General features: G+C 28.9%; 2 protein-coding genes across 15 annotated transcripts in view; one reads left to right on the plus strand and one right to left on the minus strand.

Annotated features, from left to right (window-relative positions):
- PpV (Protein phosphatase V) lies at positions 1-6,000 on the minus strand. 2 transcript variants are annotated; one of them, XM_015329941.2, is made up of 8 exons: positions 5,854-6,000; positions 3,883-4,025; positions 3,635-3,730; positions 3,306-3,513; positions 3,112-3,191; positions 2,936-3,041; positions 2,705-2,866; positions 1-2,604 (listed from the first exon to the last, which is right to left on the minus strand). In XM_015329941.2, the coding sequence occupies exons 2-8, from the start codon at positions 3,949-3,951 to the stop codon at positions 2,414-2,416; spliced, it is 912 nt and encodes a 303-aa protein (XP_015185427.1). In that variant the 5' UTR covers positions 3,952-4,025; positions 5,854-6,000; the 3' UTR covers positions 1-2,413. The 2 variants fall into 2 exon arrangements, with proteins under 2 accessions (XP_015185427.1, XP_015185426.1); XM_015329940.2 differs by lacking the exon at positions 5,854-6,000 and having other exon boundaries at positions 3,883-4,744.
- shi (dynamin-1 shibire) overlaps positions 4,945-19,133 on the plus strand; it is a 21,636-nt gene continuing 7,447 nt past the window's right edge. Inside the window, exons 1-19 of one of the 13 annotated variants that reach the window (XM_089172286.1) lie at positions 4,983-5,116; positions 5,254-5,441; positions 5,555-5,836; positions 7,016-7,089; positions 7,382-7,531; positions 7,614-7,817; positions 7,900-8,092; positions 8,172-8,381; positions 9,054-9,253; positions 9,352-9,497; positions 9,579-9,736; positions 12,208-12,234; positions 13,947-14,118; positions 14,367-14,612; positions 14,936-14,950; positions 15,603-15,809; positions 16,074-16,249; positions 16,688-16,876; positions 19,004-19,099. In XM_089172286.1, coding sequence (XP_089028412.1) covers positions 5,673-5,836; positions 7,016-7,089; positions 7,382-7,531; positions 7,614-7,817; positions 7,900-8,092; positions 8,172-8,381; positions 9,054-9,253; positions 9,352-9,497; positions 9,579-9,736; positions 12,208-12,234; positions 13,947-14,118; positions 14,367-14,612; positions 14,936-14,950; positions 15,603-15,809; positions 16,074-16,249; positions 16,688-16,876; positions 19,004-19,099 — 2,627 coding nt within the window. In that variant the 5' untranslated portion in view covers positions 4,983-5,116; positions 5,254-5,441; positions 5,555-5,672. Of the gene's footprint in view, positions 5,117-5,253; positions 5,837-7,015; positions 7,090-7,381; positions 7,532-7,613; positions 7,818-7,899; positions 8,093-8,171; positions 8,382-9,053; positions 9,254-9,351; positions 9,498-9,578; positions 9,737-12,207; positions 12,235-13,946; positions 14,119-14,366; positions 14,613-14,935; positions 14,951-15,174; positions 15,187-15,602; positions 15,810-16,073; positions 16,250-16,687; positions 16,881-17,221; positions 18,190-19,003; positions 19,100-19,133 lie in introns of those variants that run through there. The other 12 variants (XM_089172284.1, XM_089172283.1, XM_089172290.1 and 9 more) reach the window with 12 other exon arrangements.

The following is a 19,133-nucleotide window of genomic DNA, read 5'->3' on the forward strand; positions in this document are numbered from 1 at the left end:
TTTCTTTTATATTTTTTTTTTTTTTTTTTTTTTTTAAATGACGAGAGAACCGAATAAATTGAATGGTCGGAATTTGTATTTTCTTTTTTTTTTTTTTTTTCTTTAAATCTACTTTAAGTATCTCAAAAGACGGGTTCATCTTTTATTTTATTTTATTTATTTTATTTTTATTTATTTTTATTTTTTTATTTCTTCATCTCTCCTCTTCTTCTTCTTCTTCTTTCTCCTAGACATCTTACTCTCATTTTTTTATTCTTTCTTTCTTTTTTTCTTTCATGCTCTCTCTCCCTTTGTTTCTGTCTCCTTTTGCTTTTTTTTTTTCGAATAAAGATAATAAAAATGATATAAGATATGTGTGAATAAACTGAAAAGTCGGACGGTTAATCTATCATCGACCGCCACGAAAGTTCAATTATTTAAAATGTTAAATAGTCGACTAAAGCACATAAGTGATATTATAATAAAAATACGTGTGATATGTGCAATTAATTTCATTAGAAGAGAGAACGTTCCGTAGGATGTTCTTCAAAGCGATTAGAACAAAAACGGATAAAGAGATCTTTTCTACACGTTATATGTGTGTTTTTATACGTCCTCGTTGAACTCTCTGGCATTCATCATATAATTCGTCTTACTTCTATTACTATCTGTCGGTAGAAAGTATTTATTTCTAGTAGACCGTGTCGTATTATAGTTCTGAAGGCACTGTTTTAAATGTTTACTATATTCCTTGAAGTAACAAGTTATTAAAACATCTTCGAACGATTTCGACAAGGAGAATCGTTATAAACGTCGACATAACGTTCACATGCCTCTCGTTCGATCTATATCACAAAATTCAAAATAGAATAATAATTTCCATACTTTGACAGCCAGTGCCAATTTGCCAATGCGATATTAATCGGGTCTGTGATCAATTAGGAATATATCGTGAGCTAATCATCATCAATCGATGGTCAGAATTCAGGCTTATAATACGCAATGGCCAGTGCGTTTCCCATTAATTATGTATAGATACTGTTATCATATTATATTACACAAACGCTTATCAATTTAGAGAGGCACATTGCTAAGGGTCTCGATTTGTTTTACAAGTTGCTCCCTATAGTAATGAACTTATAAGAAACTAGCTAATACGATTATTCAGTACAACAGCAATTTGGCATACAACGTGGAAACTGTACAAAGACGCGGATAATATATGTAATAATATTCAAAACTATTGCTTTGTACTTATATAGAAAGAGAGAAAAATGGCTAAAAAGGCCGAGCTTTTATGAACGAATACCAATAGTAGAATAAGAGTATACTTTGCAGGTGATCGATATTGAGAGCTCTATATATATCTATATATATATATATATACGTTTTAAAAGATGATATAAAAAAATGTCATGTGCGTAAAAAAGGATACAAGATTAGAAACGAAACAAAAAAAAAAGAGAAATAAAAGAAAGAAAAAAAGAAAAAAAAAAGAAGAAAAACAATTATGAATAATACAATCCTCTCGTAGATTTCCTTACCTAGGCAGAAAAACTTTGGCTACTGCTATACGCTATTTGTACCATGGCATATAAAACGCCAAATTTATGCTGCTAAGAACACTGATTGCGCATCTAGAATTAAAAAATTGCACGCAGCACACCAGTATGTATATCTACTAAATCGGAAATGTATCATTTACTCAGGAAGACCTTAACAATAGTATATACGCTTACGCTTGAATAAACCTGAATTCTACGCACAACGATCATAATATCAATGAAGCATTGATTGTACTCAGAGCGCCTGTCTTATATGCCGGAATGTTTTATATATGACATCTGTTTATTTATCCATCCACACACAGTTGGACCATTTACTTAATTATGTTCATAAATTATTTAAAAAGCCTCAGCCTTCGCAACAATATGTTCACAACGTTGCTCTGAGATACGAATGCTCTATAGAATGTACACAGTAGACAGCGAAGCGTCTAGACCATAAAATGTTTCACATTTATTCCAATGGGAAATATTTTTAAACTAGAGAAATCAGGCTGATGCAATGGCAGATGCTAAGTATAAAAATTGGCTTTTTAATATACAAAAGTTCATAAAATTCTTTTAAAAATTGTTTCAATACTCTTTTCTCGTAATAATTACATGGTAAATTGTCTGCAAAGTTATACAAGTTTGATTAGAAAAAACATTAAAATATGTATTCTTTTAATAAGAAATAAAAAAATTGATTTAACCCAAAGGGAGATAAAAAAAATTTCAAGCAATACAATATTCTGTAATATATTTTAGGGAATTTTTATGCTCCGTCATAGTACCAGCCTGGATTCATTATCCAAAAATCATGTAATTCTATTGAGTTTAGACACAGATATCTCCTTTCTGCGTCCAAACAAACGAATTACTAAGTTAAATCACAAAAAGTATGGAGTTGTGATTAAGGGTGGAATCACTCTTTCCGAATCAGGTACTGCCTGAAACAGCACTGGACATCTATGATCTACTGTTGTAAACTGTAAAATACTAGCTACATTACCACATCTGTAACAGTAGTTTGGAGCTGACCAGACTGTCACTAATTTGTCATTAAACATGTATTTATAGCCTATAAATAAAATCATTGATATATTAACCAGCACCAATTTATATGCAATATAAAGAAGGAGTCGTATGACAAAATTCGAAGTTTTTTAACGAGTACTCACCTTCATGCACCAGTTGATGAGCTCTGCAAATCAGTTTAAGGTCATTTATTTCCATAAATTTATAAGTAACTCTACTTCCAAACAGCCAACCAGCTCCTCGTGGACTAACTGTCCATCCATCCACGTCTTCTGGATCAGACCATACCAAATCACAGAAAGCACCTAAAGATAAACAATTACAAATGAATAAATATGAATATTGTGTTAAAATAATAAATAACTCTCCAAAACCTTTATGCGGTATTTCTTGATTTCTTTCAATAGTCCTAATTTGATCTAACGTTGAAATAGCTGGGGATAATCCACCGTGTACACAAAGAACTTGTTCATCGATTAACTAAAAAATGTAGAATATTAAAATGACTTATCAATCTAATGACACAGGAATTAAGAACACGTCAACTTACGGCAGCAACTGTGAGCAAATCAAAGACTCTGCAACAATACTTCCATGCATTTGCATTGCCGTACTTGTTTTGACATTCATCTAATTAAAAATAGACAAGAAAGTAATACATATGTACAAGGCAAATGATATTACATATTCATATAGATACTTTGACTCGACAAGTAAAAGAACAGTATATAACATTGAACGAACCGTAAAATCCATAGACGTGTGTAATTTGTCTTGATTCGTGATTCCCTCTGAGTAATGTTATTCTATCAGACCATTTAGCTTTAAGCGTGAGTAGGCGTGTAAATGTTTCTAAACTATAATAGCCCCTATCCACAAAATCACCCATGAATATATAATTTGTATCAGGCACAGGTCCTCCATTACGGAATAATTCCTCCAGATCATAAAACTAAAATTGTCATTAATAAAGATAATAGAAATATATAACACGTAAACACAATATAAACAATATATGTAGTTACATAGTTTTAGAGAGATTTATGAGGTTAGATTGGAAACGTTCTTTTTACCTGTCCATGGATATCGCCACAAACCGTTACCGGAGTAGACACAGGTTGAATATTGGACTCTTCCAATAATAAATCACATACAATGTCACAAAGTTTCTATAAAAATAACAAAATTCTTACGGTTATTGGAATGAATTGATCGTTTCAAAGTAATCATACGAATATCGAGTATTGAGGTTATCTTCTATTCAAATCATATAATTTATCCACTATGTCATAATAATTGTATTCTCACAGACATTAATTACCTTAAGATCATTTTCCGGAAGATATTTGCATTCTTTAGCGATATCTATCCATTTATCGATGTCTGACATTTTGGATTTGTACTACGGGAAAATACCGGTCGCGCCCTCATTCAACCACCGATGTAGAGAAAAATCAAACTTAACTGCATCATACACAAGAACACTAGATTTGTATTTATTAATAAAAAATGTAAAAAACGCATACTCGAGGAATAACACTAATTCACACAGCATTCACATTTTATTCATCGATGTCCATAACACGTTGAATGGCTAATCGAATCGTCATAAATTGGATAAAATAATTCAATCGACGTTTAAAACGCTCAGTGAGCATATAAACGATCGTGAAAACGTTTCAATATGTTTGCCTCAATGAAAGCTTTCTTTTACTGTTGCGTATGCGCCTTACGAGTATCAAAGTTGACTTAAAAGAAAATGTCGGATGAAGAAAAATGGATTCGACTAATCGATATCAAAGAATGAATTAAACGAATATTTCGTTAGTTAGCATTTATCACATTCGATTATATTAAAAGATCGATAGATCGTTCGATTAAATCAATTTAAAAATACACTAATTTATCGTTATTTACATTAGATCGTTTTTACACTAGATATACGAAATTTAATCGATATTTTGGATCTACTATATAAACGAATTTGAAAAGATCATTGATAATCGATATATTTGTAAAAGCGATTATGCGTTCGATAATTCGAGTATATTCGAAATAACGTGTTCCCAATGGACATTGATCGAGTATCGAAAAGAGGAGGAGAGACAAAAAAAACGAACGCGGATGAGTTCACTTTAGTTGTTCGAATATTTATCCCGCGTAAATTTGAATTTATTCAAAGCAACCGTTAAAAAGATCGTTGAAAAAAGAGTTAGAAAGAGAGAGAGAGAGAGAGAAAGATGGGAGATAAAAAGAAAGAAAGAAAGAAAGAGAGAAATAGAGATCGGTAATTCGGTAAGAAATTAGGAAGAGGAAGAGGAAGAAGAAGAAGAAGGAAGGTTGAAATCGATCAGAATGTTAAAGTAAAAAGGTCAGCTACGGATAGAAGATATGGATTTTATCTCGGAAGCAAGAAAAGTGGGTCAATACGAAGGAGGCGCGACAGTGCGCACGCTTTGATTATCGATTGAAGCGACGTTACGTTGCTTCGAGTCTGTACGCTAGATCTCATTTATACGAAGGTAGTGGCCACGGTGAGTTGTTAGAGTAATCAGGTACGTTATGCGTTCCATTATCTACGCGCAAATAACGCGTTAAGTAAGGTTAAGCGTTGCTATAGTTGACAGGCAAAAAAAAATAGTAGCAAAGAAAGACCAACGAGAGACCTTTTTTTTCTTTTCTCTTTCTCTAGAAAAGATGCGGTGAAATTTGGCGTGTTAGGGATAGGATACTCTTAACGAAATCGGCCATTTTGATAGCGTTTCGGGGGGAGAGAGAGAAAGAGAGAGATACCTGCAGAAAAAAACGACTGGGATCTCGTTTTGTGGCAGTTACCCTCGAGGATTGCGCGCGTGAGGAGCGGCGGTGGTAGTGGTATTGGTGTGTGTGCTGGTGCTGCTGCTACTGCTGCTATTGCTGTTTCTACCACTACTGCTACTCCTACTACTCTTCCTATTATTATTATTACACTACTACTATTACTGTTACCTAAGGTAGTGTCGATCCGTGTCAAAATCGTCGGAGAAGAGGCAAGCAGAAGATACGAAGGTAGGAACTGCTGGTATTCCACGACTTGTGAATTCTTAGGACGACTACAGGGAAAAAGAAAAAATGGCTGGAAATACGGGTATGGAACAACTAATCCCGATCGTGAACAAGCTGCAGGATGCGTTCACGCAACTTGGGGTTCACATGCAACTAGATTTACCGCAAATTGCGGTAGTGGGCGGTCAGAGTGCGGGAAAAAGTTCCGTACTCGAAAACTTTGTTGGAAAGTAAGTATCTTACTAACAAGTAGATTTGATTGTCTTCCTCCGATCCTAAGACTTATCAACGCGGCCGTCTGTCCCTCATTGCGTCTTAACAATGCGATCGATAATCGTCATCAAATAATCGATCTAACGTAGAGCACATATCCCTACTTTAACTATATTTATTATATACGCCACGCCTTGGAGGCGGTTCGTACTACTTTTTGCATTAATTTTTTGAATTCTTAAATCTAACTTTTTATTTCTAAATAACAAAAAAATATCTCTCTTAATTGTTATAACAATGACTATCTTTTTGCTATTTTGTTATCAAACGATCTTAACCCATCCTACTGTTCTTATTCGTTAATTGTTCTAGTCGATCAATAGTATCGCTAAAATCGTACGAGCGAGACCGCCCTCACGGTGACACATCGAACATCTTTTACCTTTTCGCGAAAATTTCTCTCCTAATTGTAATTACTCTTCCCATGTCATTTTATGATATCATCGCAACTTTAACATCAATGCATTTCTTTGATTCTCTTAGTCATTTTTCTTCTTGACTGCTTTTAATGATGAATGACAAAGAAGAAGAAGAAGTAGACAGTCATTGCAAATTTCAAAAATTCAAACATCTCATCGTTCCTATCTTAATGCTATATGTACTTTAAATATGAAATCGGAGTTGGCATGAATCGCATTGAGACGATTCGTTTTTTAAACGTCAATATTTTATCTACCATTTCGATTTGTCAATGGAAATATTTCATCTTCCGTTTGGAAAACAAAGCTTCCTTCTTCTTCTTCTTCCTCTTTCTCTTCCTCTTCCTCTTCTTTGCGTCTGTCGTCGAAGAAAAAGAAAATATTTGTTCTTTCTGCTAATTACAAAGTTTCTATGGAAAGTTTCATTGCGTGCGAGAAGAGAACAAAATTACACGCACGTATATATATATACACACACATTTAACATTTATACGTAACAAAGAAGAATTTTAAAAAGCGTTATTAAGCACGTCATCATTATTTCTTGACCAATTTATGAAACCCACTTAATGATATCTCATTTTAACTTGTGCAAGTTTAAATATAAAATATCATTCTTTCTTTCTTTCTTTTTCTCCATTATTTATTATATTATATTATATTATTTTTCATCCTTTCAGTAACAATTGTTTGCAAAATTGAATGTTTATTTTACAGGGATTTCTTACCCAGAGGTTCTGGTATTGTAACTAGAAGACCGCTCATCTTACAATTGATTCATAGCACTACGGGTGAGTCATCACAAATATAATCGTATTGAAAAAAAGTATGTTTGAAAAATATGTAAAAAAAAAAAGAAGATTATATTTGTATTAGATAAAATTAATGATTATCAAAACTTTGTACTACAGTTATGTTTTCAGTTATCATACTTCCTGTATATCTCTGAATTTGTAACAAACAGGAAATTCAGTACATTGCCATCTCTCACTTTCTATCATTATTTGAAATTCTTCTATAAAAAAGATTCACAATTATCTGTTACAATAATTAATCCTTTTTTTTTAAATTTTATTTTTACAGAATATGCTGAATTTTTGCATTGTAAGGGAAAGAAGTTTGTGGATTTTGAAGAAGTACGAAAAGAAATAGAAAATGAAACAGATAGAGTAACTGGCAGTAACAAGGGTATATCTAATATACCCATCAATTTAAGAGTTTATTCGCCTAATGGTAAATATTATTTGATTGAATATTCATTCAATAATCAGGTTACTTGTGAACTAACAGATAATCATCTTCAATTCTTTCATAGTTCTCAATCTGACGTTGATCGATTTACCTGGTCTCACAAAAGTACCAATTGGAGATCAGCCGGCTGATATAGAAGCTCAAATCAAAGCTATGATTTTTCAATTCATTAGAAGAGAAAATTGTTTAATATTAGCAGTAACACCAGCTAATACTGACTTGGCAAACAGCGATGCTCTTAAACTTGCTAAAGAAGTTGATCCACAGGGTAAATGTTTCTACATTTTAACATATATATATACAGTATACGTAAATATATAAATAATAATATATATAAAATAATTGATAAGGTGTACGTACTATTGGTGTTATTACTAAATTGGATCTTATGGATGATGGTACTGATGCAAGAGATATTTTGGAGAATAAATTATTACCTTTACGAAGAGGCTACATTGGTGTTGTTAACAGAAGTCAGAAAGATATTGAAGGCCGTAAAGATATTAAAAATGCTTTGGCAGCTGAAAGAAAATTCTTCCTTAGGTAAATAACTTATAAAATGATTGATATTATTTTCATAAATATAATTTCAAATGTAAACAATAATTATTTATTACTCCAGTCATCCATCTTACCGACACTTAGCAGACAGATTGGGTACACCTTATCTGCAACGAGTTCTAAATCAACAACTTACAAATCACATCAGGGATACCCTTCCTGCCTTACGAGATAGATTACAAAAGCAACTTCTTACATTGGAAAAAGATGTCGAACAGTATAAACATTTTAGACCGGATGATCCTGCTATTAAAACAAAGGCTATGTTACAGTACGTGACAGTAGATTTTTTTTTTTTAACATACAAATATGTTTCTTTGAACTTGTCTATGTGTTCTGTGAAAGGATTTATAACAAAATTTAGTTTATTTCTAAACATAGTTTCTTTATGGGTGGAGGGTCCTGACATTTAAAAGTCAATTATTTGTTGTTTTTTTTTTCTTTTCAGATCAATTCAAATGTATATGTAGGTATATTCTCTTATGTATTTGAAGATTTTTTAAATAGACTGTGTGTTGGTTGTTTGCTTAAAAGATTCTACAATAAGCAGATGAGAAAAGTATTTTGTTTAATATATTTCGGTGAAATGATTAAATTTCAATTATTATTGGTGTGATTATTGATTTTGAATGTAGATAACACAATGAAATTGAATAACATACTAACGATTTGATACATTAGACACTATGCATGACATTTTGGGGAAAAAATATAAAGCTTTTGCGTAAACTGTATAATTGTTAATTCATTTAATGAAATGTAAATGAGAATAATTTAATGTTAAATCTCAATATGTAAATAGACGAGTAATTTTTGTTAAAAATAGAATTATGTAATTGCTTTGATTTATGATCTTGCATAATATCAAGACTCTCTACCCATAAAAAAAAAAAATAACAACACTTAATATAAATTCTTAGATTTCACCATAAATATTTTTAAGGATGATACAACAACTTCAGTCAGATTTTGAACGGACTATAGAAGGTTCTGGTTCGGCACAAATTAACACAATGGAGCTTAGCGGTGGTGCAAAGATAAACAGATTATTTCACGAACGTTTTCCATTTGAAATTGTTAAAATGGAATTTGATGAGAAAGAACTCAGAAGAGAAATTGCCTTTGCTATCAGAAATATTCATGGTCAGTTATATTTAAAAGTATCTGTTTCAAATTCTTTCATATTCTTTTATATTACAAAAGATGTAATATTAAATATCACTATTGAAATGTTATTATAGGTATTAGGGTGGGATTATTCACACCTGATATGGCCTTTGAGGCAATAGTTAAGAAACAAATTAACAGGCTTAAAGAGCCTAGCTTGAAATGTGTGGACCTAGTCGTACAAGAACTTAGCAATGTTGTTCGTATTTGTACAGATAGGGTAAGTTCCATTTTCTCTTTTTCTTTTTATATATATAAAATTCTATACAATTTTATTAATATATAATTTTGATTATTACAGATGTCACGTTATCCTAGATTAAGAGAAGAAACGGAACGTATTATAACAACTCATGTTAGACAACGTGAACAAATGTGTAAAGAACAGTTAATACTTTTAGTGGATTGTGAGCTAGCATACATGAACACTAACCATGAGGATTTTATTGGATTTGCCAAGTAAGTATCACACTTTAATAATCTTTGTCTGTACATTATTCTAGATGTAATTAGTATTCATAAAAGTAAATAATATGATACAAGAAATTAAATTTTTGCAAGTTTGGTATAATCACTTTTGTGTGTGGCTTTTGTTACATTTGTGCCTGCTATTATATTTTCTTTGATTTTATTTAAATATTTATCAGTTACGATATATATATATATATATAGTTTATACGATATATATATATATATATATAACATTCAATGATGTATGCTAAACATTTCTAATATATCAATAACATTCCGTTGTAGAGTTAGTTAATGCTTCCTATATGATACGAAAAAGAAGATAATGATAATAATACATTAGTTTATCACGTAGAAATCAGAATAACAATCAAATTATATCATTATTTAACAAACCAAGTAGCTTATCGTAGAATAAACCTTATATTTTAATCCATATATCATCACTAAAGTTAGAAATTATAATATTAGAAAACAAAGACTACAGTTTGTGTCAAATCATGCAAAAAAAAAAAAAAAAGAAATGAATAATATATACATACGAGACTTAAAAGATATCATTTTAATTAACTTGTAGAGATTATATATTAATACTATTGTTTTAATCTTTGATAAATATTTTGGTTACTGATAATAAAGCAATATGATGCATGATAACACATTCTACTATCAAAAGGAGAACAGTAATACATTATTGAATTCACATCAACGAGTGCTTACAAGACTCATAAAAACAATATTTCACAAGTATGAGCTGTATTATTAGGTGCAACATATGAACAATTTAATTTTTTTTCTTTCTTTTTAGCTGTACAATTTTTCCGTTGATTTTTAGTTTTATATTAATTTATGTTTTTATTAGACAATGCTTCTTCTCACGATCAAAAGTGCATGCAGTATTATTATTATTATTATTAATTTGGTTCAATCTAGTTAATTTATGCTAATATATATACTCGATCAATTTTGCTTCATTCAAAAGTTATGTAATCTTAGCTATTTAGTATAAAAAAAAAAAAAAAAAAAAAAAACAATATATTTCATCGCTTAAAAAATGCTTTTTTGCGCATTTATTGTAACTCATACGTGCTCTGCTGGCTCAGGTGTGACACATAATAATTGTGACAATTTTTTTATTGCTTTTTTTGTCATTTTTCATTTTTATAATGTGCAACAAAAGAACAAACAACATTTTTCTTTTTTTTTTTTTTATATATATATATATAGTATCGTTTTAATCTTTTTACGTTACATATATATGCATCTTCTTGATTTACAATCATTTAACACAAACAAAACATAGAATGGATATCCATATTGTAATACCAGAGATATTCTCACTTTGAATGTATACTACAATTATTGAAATGATGTTTTTTTCTTTTATTTTTTTTTTTTTTTTTATAGAAAAGATACATGAAATTTCTAACAATATAAGTACTTATTTAACTTCCTTTTGCATGATATTTTTTTTTTATTATTATTATTATCTAAATGCCTAATTAATATGTGTGTACATGTTAACAATCTTTGCAATAAAATTTATTCTTGTATCTCTTATATAACAATTTTGTCGTGAGAGAGAAAAAAAAACATTGGGATTATATATCTATAAAAAAAAATATATATAAATATAATGCAATTCCATCTATTATTTTATTACTTCAATATAAAAATAAAAAAAAAAACAAAAAACAAAAAAAAATATCTCTGGCAATATATTATCAATATATTAGTTAGATAATTCTTCATTTTAAATATTTATTTCATATTCATTGTACAAGCAGACAGTCTAATATAAAAAAAAAAAAAAAATTATGTAGACAAATAAATTTTTGGAAATAACAAATAATGATGTTGCTGACAAATAATGCCATAAACTTCTTAATTTAACTTCTAGTACCATACCTGGGGTAAGGCATATTTAAAACATATATATATATACGTACAAGGGGTGTCCCATCACACGTTGCTGTGGCTCACAATCAGTCCGATACACACGTCTTTAAATCAACGAATTACTTTATACCGATATCTGTTAGAATCTTATCAAACTAACAGAGATAATTATGATTCTTTGTTAATAAACAAATATTGCGATTATAAATTGAGATATAAACTATCCTATATTTCAAGTTGGATGAAACTGCACAGAGTGTGCATCATTTTATTAAAATCAGTTCAGTAGTTTAGGAGTCCATTGCGGACAAACAACGTGACATATATATATATATATATATATATACGTATATATACCATAAGTATATTTTTATAATACTAATGTTAATGAAAGAAATATATTATCTAAAGGGCAACTTGTTATGCATGAATGATAATAATCATATATGCCTTGCTCTGATCGACATAACATGTATACTTTTTCCCCTACAAAATGTCTCTATTCATGATCGACTTCTTTATATTTTACAATTAAAAAAATGATTTAATTGTATCGGCAGCGCGGCGGCCAGTAGCCATAATGCAAGGTAAGAAATGTTAAAATACATTGACAAAAAAAATTTCCACTACATTTTTTGTTCCTACCATTTTCACGCTTCTTCTCTTATGCTTATCCTTCCGATAATGTTTTTTGGCTTTTACCTTTACAATGATGTTTTATATTATAATATATTTATATATATATATTTATATATATATATATAAATTGCAACCGACAGCAATCTCTCTTTCTGGCTTGATTTATAATATTATTCCTTATATATGATGATGAATGTATAAAAGACATACCAAAAAAAAATATATATATATTTTTATATTATATAATATATATATATACCATAGTGATAAAGTTAATTGTAACTAAAACAACTGCACTCTATGGTATATATAATTTTTTAATTCAAATTTAATATTTTTCCCACACATGCTCTCTTTAATATCATTTATTTTCATTTATTGTTTGATAATATGCGATTTTGTTTAGATTCTTTTAATTATTACATCTCTTATATGATTTATCATTTATGATGTATGTGACATTAGTACTTTGAGGAGCATAAAATTAATGGAAGATTAGTTTTTCTTTTTTTTTTTTTTGAGAAATCTTTTTATTATACGATGTTAAATAATAGCAGTAACTCTTCTTATTAGAATTTGTCTGTTGTTCAACTTGTTAACTATTCTAATTTAAATTTATTTCTCTCTTTTATTTTTATATTCATGTTTTACATGTTACGTTATGTGGTTACTTAATAAGAATTTTTATTGTTTTTTTTTTGTTTGTTTGTTTGTTTGAAAAACGAGATAAATAATTGCTATATAAATATATATATATATAGATATATACATATACATATATATATATAAAATAATGTAAGTCATTCATGAATATTTAGACAAAAATAATGTACTAAACACAGCAACATCAATTCTACATTTTTTTTTTTTTGGGTCCACATTCCAAACCATTTCATACATTTATTAATGTGCTTTAAGCGATAACATTTTCTGTTAATAAAAAGTTGCTTCGATTGCAGGTGTTAAATAGTTCTATTTGCAGTGTGTAAATACTATTTTTTGAATGATTGTTATTACAAGGTATATTTTATTATAAAGCTTATTTTTTTTTTTTTTCAATTACAGGAATCTGATATATATATATATACATACATGTCTGCATGTTTGGCATTTTTTTTTTACAGCAATTTATATTTTCAAGATGTGGCACAGTAGAATGTTTTAAAGTTTCTTACTGTTGTTTAAACAAAAAAAAAATTTAAAAAAATAAGAATTGTTACCAAAAAAACAATGTGCTTTTTCAAGAATGCTAAAAGAGAGTTACAACATTATCATTTAAAATACACAACATATACGTTTGACGTTTACTTTTATCATTTATTTTTCATTTATATTGTGCATTTATTTTGCAATTTTTCTCTGTTGTTTTTTTTTTTGTTTTTTTTTTTGTTTTTGTTTTGTTTTCTCTAGTCATTAAGATATATATATATACATATACTATATTTATAATACATTTTTGCTCTAATATTTATGATATAACATGTTTGCATAATTTTTGAAACCTAATGCTAGGATTTTGACCCTTGCTAGTTTGTTCGATAAAAGTGTGACTAGTGCAATTTTCTTGGTACACTATTTATGGTGGGCCTTGCACAAGAATATATACAATTATTCTATATACTTTAATACATTTCATTATATATTTATTTTTATGTTACAGTGCTCAGCAATCATCGGAAAATGCAGTTAAGGCTGGACGACATACTTTGGGCAATCAAGTAATACGTAAAGGTTACATGTGTATTCATAATCTTGGTATTATGAAAGGTGGATCCAAAGACTACTGGTTTGTTTTAACTGCTGAAAGCATTTCTTGGTTCAAAGATGAAGAGGTAAATATCATTAAAACAAAACACACACAACAACAAATTCTTTTAACCAGTTAAGTGTGTCGATCTATGCGCCGAGTGCGCTCTGGTGTGGGTCGTGATAATCAAGCGATGTCGGATATAGTCGTCAAACACGTTTAACTGGTTAAATGCAATTGCAACGAATCTATTATAATTTATTATTTTGAAATAATCTCTCTCTCTCTCTCTCTCTCTTAATATGCATATATTTATTTTTATTCATCTTAAAGGAACGTGAAAAGAAATACATGCTACCTCTTGATGGTTTGAAATTGCGCGACGTAGAGCAAGGTTTCATGTCTCGGCGACATCTATTTGCATTATTCAATCCTGAAGGAAGAAACGTTTATAAAGATTCGAAACAACTTGAATTGAGTTGTGAAACGCAGGATGATGTTGATTCTTGGAAGGCCTCGTTACTAAGAGCCGGAGTATATCCTGAAAAATCTACGGAACAAGCGAATGGCGAAGGAGAGGTAATACATTTTGATATATTTCAATTCACTTTTGTCAATTTGTTTGTTTGTTTTTTTTTTTTTTAAGATCACATGTGTAAAATTCTTTGGAGTTTTCTGAGAACTCAATGACAGGTGTTTTTCTTATTGTCAGTGAGATTTTTACACATATATATATATATATAAAATCTGTAAACTTTCTATGAAATTTTAGTTGTAAATGTATCAATGTATACGTGACTAAATATGTGTATTAATACAAAAAAAAGTTCTGGTTTTTATATTATTATAATATAAAATATATAATTAAATTGATTAGAGCGGTATTTTATGATTTATTTTAGGATAAGCAGAAGGTGGTGAGTTCTTAAAAAAAAAAAAAAGAAAGAGTGATCTCTGAATTTTTGTCTAATTTCTAATTCATTTCTAATTATAAAAACTAACTGTGTGGTGGTGTGATTATAAATCATAAATCATGTGATTCTGCATGCTATTTTTTTCATAAAATTTCATTAATATATTATTTTAATTATCTCTTTATCTATAATCAAATCTTTTTGTCTCCAATTTGGGACAACTAAAGGAAGGATACGAGGTTGGTAAAACAATAGAAAAACTGTATTCTTCTAACACGCATTACACATGCTGCATACTACACCTCCACTCAGTATATTGCACTTAATTGATCAACAATACTACGACTATTGAATCACAATAACAAAAACAAAAAAACTTTGTAAAATATTTGAATTAAGTGCTACTAAAAGATAATTTAATATACTCACTACAAAAATTGACATAAATGTAATATTTAATGTATTTTAGTTAGTATTGACTATATAATACAGATCTACAATATACACAACATAATATGTTGGTAGTATAGTTTTATCTTTATTTAATTATGTAGTCATTTTTTCTTATAAAATAGATTTGATTATTTCCCATATTAAAAAAAAAAAAAAAAGATTTAAACTATCAAATTATTTACAATGTCATTTGTATGTTTAGGGTGGTACTGAAAGTCAATCTTCAATGGATCCTCAATTAGAACGTCAAGTGGAAACAATTAGGAATCTGGTGGATTCTTACATGAAAATTGTTACCAAAACTACTCGCGATCTTGTTCCAAAAACAATAATGCATCTTATCATTAACAATGCTAAAGACTTTATCAATGGAGAATTATTAGCACATCTTTATGCGAGTGGCGATCAGGTAAGACAATTTTATATTAAAATTATTTATTGTTATCACTTTCGTATTTATCAATAAACATTCCTACATTTTTTATCAGTTGACGGAAGACGAAATAAATATATTCAAGAATTTTATTGATCCTGTAATTGTAAGTCCTGTCCTATCAACAAAATCCTATTTTCCTAATAATCTCCTAAAAGTCATACATCATTTGAAATTAATTTTCATTTCTTTGACTTCAATCATATATAATTGTGCTATCATATTTTTATTTAATTTTAGGCATCCATGATGGAAGAGTCTCCCGAAGAGGCACAAAAACGAGAAGAAATGTTACGCATGTATCACGCATGTAAAGAATCCCTTCGCATTATTGGAGATGTTTCAATGGCTACAGTAACAACCCCAGTACCACCACCGGTGAAGAATGATTGGTTGGCTTCTGGAGAAAATCCGAGGTAAAAATAATCTTATTTTATCTTTAGTATTAACTAGAAATCAACTAATTTGCTATTATCGAATTTTACACTATGCACTTATTCCTCGTACACACTTGAACGTCATTGCCAACAGTCTTGGGTAAGATTATCATGTTTTTATCAGTTAATTTGATACCAACGAGAAAATGGTATTATCATTTTGGATCATATTATTTTGTTCATTTATTTTCTTATTAAAGATGAATTCAGTTTGAGCATTTTAATATATTTTTGTTACAATTTGAAAACACATATATTTTGCGTTACAAATAAGTTTCTTTATAATTTTAATTTTAATTGATTAGATTTTCTTTCTCATTTGATTATAATTTAAGCCCAGCAGTAAAAGAAGTCAGTAAAAAAGCTAGTACAATTCGATAGATATTAGATGATCTTTAGCAAGAGAATCCACTTTAGGTTATCGCCACCATCTCCTGGTGGGCCAAGACGTGGAGTGACACAGCCACCACCTCTTTCTAGTTCACGAGTACCGCCGCCTGTTCCTGCCAATGTCCGGCCAGCACCAGCTATTCCCAATAGACCTGGACCTGGTGGACCACCACCGGCTCGGGCTAGTCCAGGCCTACCACCGCCACTAATACCATCGTAAGTACATTACAATTATAAATGTGTATATATATATATGTATATATATATATATATAAATTAATCCAAGTGAGATAAGATATTAGAAAGTGTAGAATTGGAGAGGAAAAAACCTTTTGTTTGCAGTATGCTGTGATTCGTTTTTTTTATTACTAAAAAAAAAAAAAAAGAAAAACTCTTGGCCATATTTCCCTCTTATAAAAAGATATTTCGAAAGTTGAAAAATTAGTGGTTTTGCTAATCAAATAATACGTCATATTTATTTATTTATTTAAAAAAAAAAAAAAAACATTAAATTTTAATACGATTTGGGGGCTTTGGTGCTAACTTCACTTTCTATTGCAGGCGCCGACAATAAGTCTTCGCACTAACACACACGCCTATTCGCTACTAATCAATATATATATATATATACATGTATAAATATATGTGTATATATTTATATATCTATATATATATATATATATATGCATACACACAACATATATATTTGTTGCATCTATCAGTAATACATTTTACACAAAAACATTACTTGTTAAATAACTCCTAAAATATTCCTCCTACAATGTATCAAAAAATATTAGATTATAATAAAGTCAATAAAAAGTGGAGTGTTTGCTCATATTAAATATACAATTAAAAAGTAATTAAATTAAACAATTTATATTTGATTAAGTTTGATTTAACGAGAAAAAAACAAAAAAAAAATATAAAAACTGCGTTAACACCAACCAACATTTCCAAGAATTTTTATGCGTGAATTTATATATGTGTTAGTATTTAGTATTAAATAATGTAACGCATTTTTACAAAATATTATTTTTTCTATTGTTATTCCAAATGTTATATGTATGAATATATATATATATATATCAAATGAATGATATACTTTATTTTTTTTATATTTCTAATATTAAAGAAAAAGAATATATATACATATATATATATATAAAAATATATATAAATAATTAGAAACATATAATTTATTGTTGCTTTTATAAAATATAGTTTATATGACATATATATATATATATATTTATATATATAATGAGAGAAAGAGATGAGCATACCTCCACTTATAAAATTTATTGTAGCGTTTAGTACAAATTACACATTCCTAGAAAACAAAAGAAAATAACAAAACAAAAAAAAAGAAGAAGAAAAAAAAAGAAAATAAAGGAAAGGAATGTCAAGTAGAAATTGTGTTTTCGTTTAATTGTAAATTAGTTTGAAAAATTGTACATGATATATATGTGTATATATGATTGAAAACAAATCTTATAATAAATGGTTTTGTGTTGATAAAAAAACAATTAGATACAAATAATTCATTCGCTTGCTAACAGCATGACATTTGGGGGTAAACGGGATGGGATTAGGGTGATAATTAATTAAATAATTAATTAATTGAAAAAAAGAGAAAGAGAGAGAGAGAGAGAATGAGAGAGAGAGAGAGATTAACGTTTAAATAATATTTTAGTATCTCATCACGTGTATATATATCTCTAAGAATCATCAACATAAATGTTGTTTAGCTTATCAAATTGCAATTATTATGTGTGTGTGTACATTTAAATATAAAACTAAAAAATTTATTTGAATAAAAAAAAAAAAAAGAAAAAAAAAAACAAGAAAAAAAGCTTGAAGCTCCTCCTTCACACGTGTGTTATGATGACGTCAGTGTTATGTAAAAGCATGATGCCGACGTGAAACCTGTCAATTACGATGTAAAGGACAAAATATATGTCGGTGCCTGCATTGAAATTTTCATAATGAATAAAAATCGAAGTGACTTAATTGCATATACATAATAAACACTTATAATACATTGAAATATGATCAGAGAAGAATAACAAAAAAGAGCAAGAATAAATTAAATTTAATCGTTGTTGAAACTATGCATACTGAAAGATTACACATACTTCTCAGGATATTCAACAGATATATATAATATATATATGTATATGTATATGTATATGTATATGTATATGTATATGTATAATGAAATTAAGAGAACTACATATATAATATATATATATATATACGAATAAAATAAATTAATTTAATTAATGAGAAGAATATAAAAGGAGATCTGTAGTAAAAGCTGAGTGTCCATGGTATGTTTAGTCGTGGGGGTGGTCTTCAGCAGAGAGTGACACAAGCTGCGACTCAGGCCGCTGCTAATGCCGCTGTGAACGAGCTGATGGATGCGTTCAGGATCAAGTAAATAAACACTGTGTTGTTGTAGCTTTCTTAT

This window comes from Polistes dominula, unplaced genomic scaffold (genome assembly GCF_049000335.1).
Source record: "Polistes dominula isolate Pdom_NZ unplaced genomic scaffold, Pdom_raw_medaka contig_73, whole genome shotgun sequence".
NCBI lineage: Eukaryota > Metazoa > Arthropoda > Insecta > Hymenoptera > Vespidae > Polistes > Polistes dominula.

Coding starts and splice junctions, on each gene's coding strand:
- PpV (XM_015329941.2), bottom strand. CDS start 3,951: ATGTCAGACATCGATAAATGGATAGATATCGCTAAAGAATGCAAATAT. Junction 3,042..3,111: donor ATTTGCTCACAGTTGCTGCC/GTAAGTTGACGT, acceptor TACATTTTTTAG/TTAATCGATGAACAAGTTCT. Junction 2,605..2,704: donor TCATCAACTGGTGCATGAAG/GTGAGTACTCGT, acceptor TTTTATTTATAG/GCTATAAATACATGTTTAAT.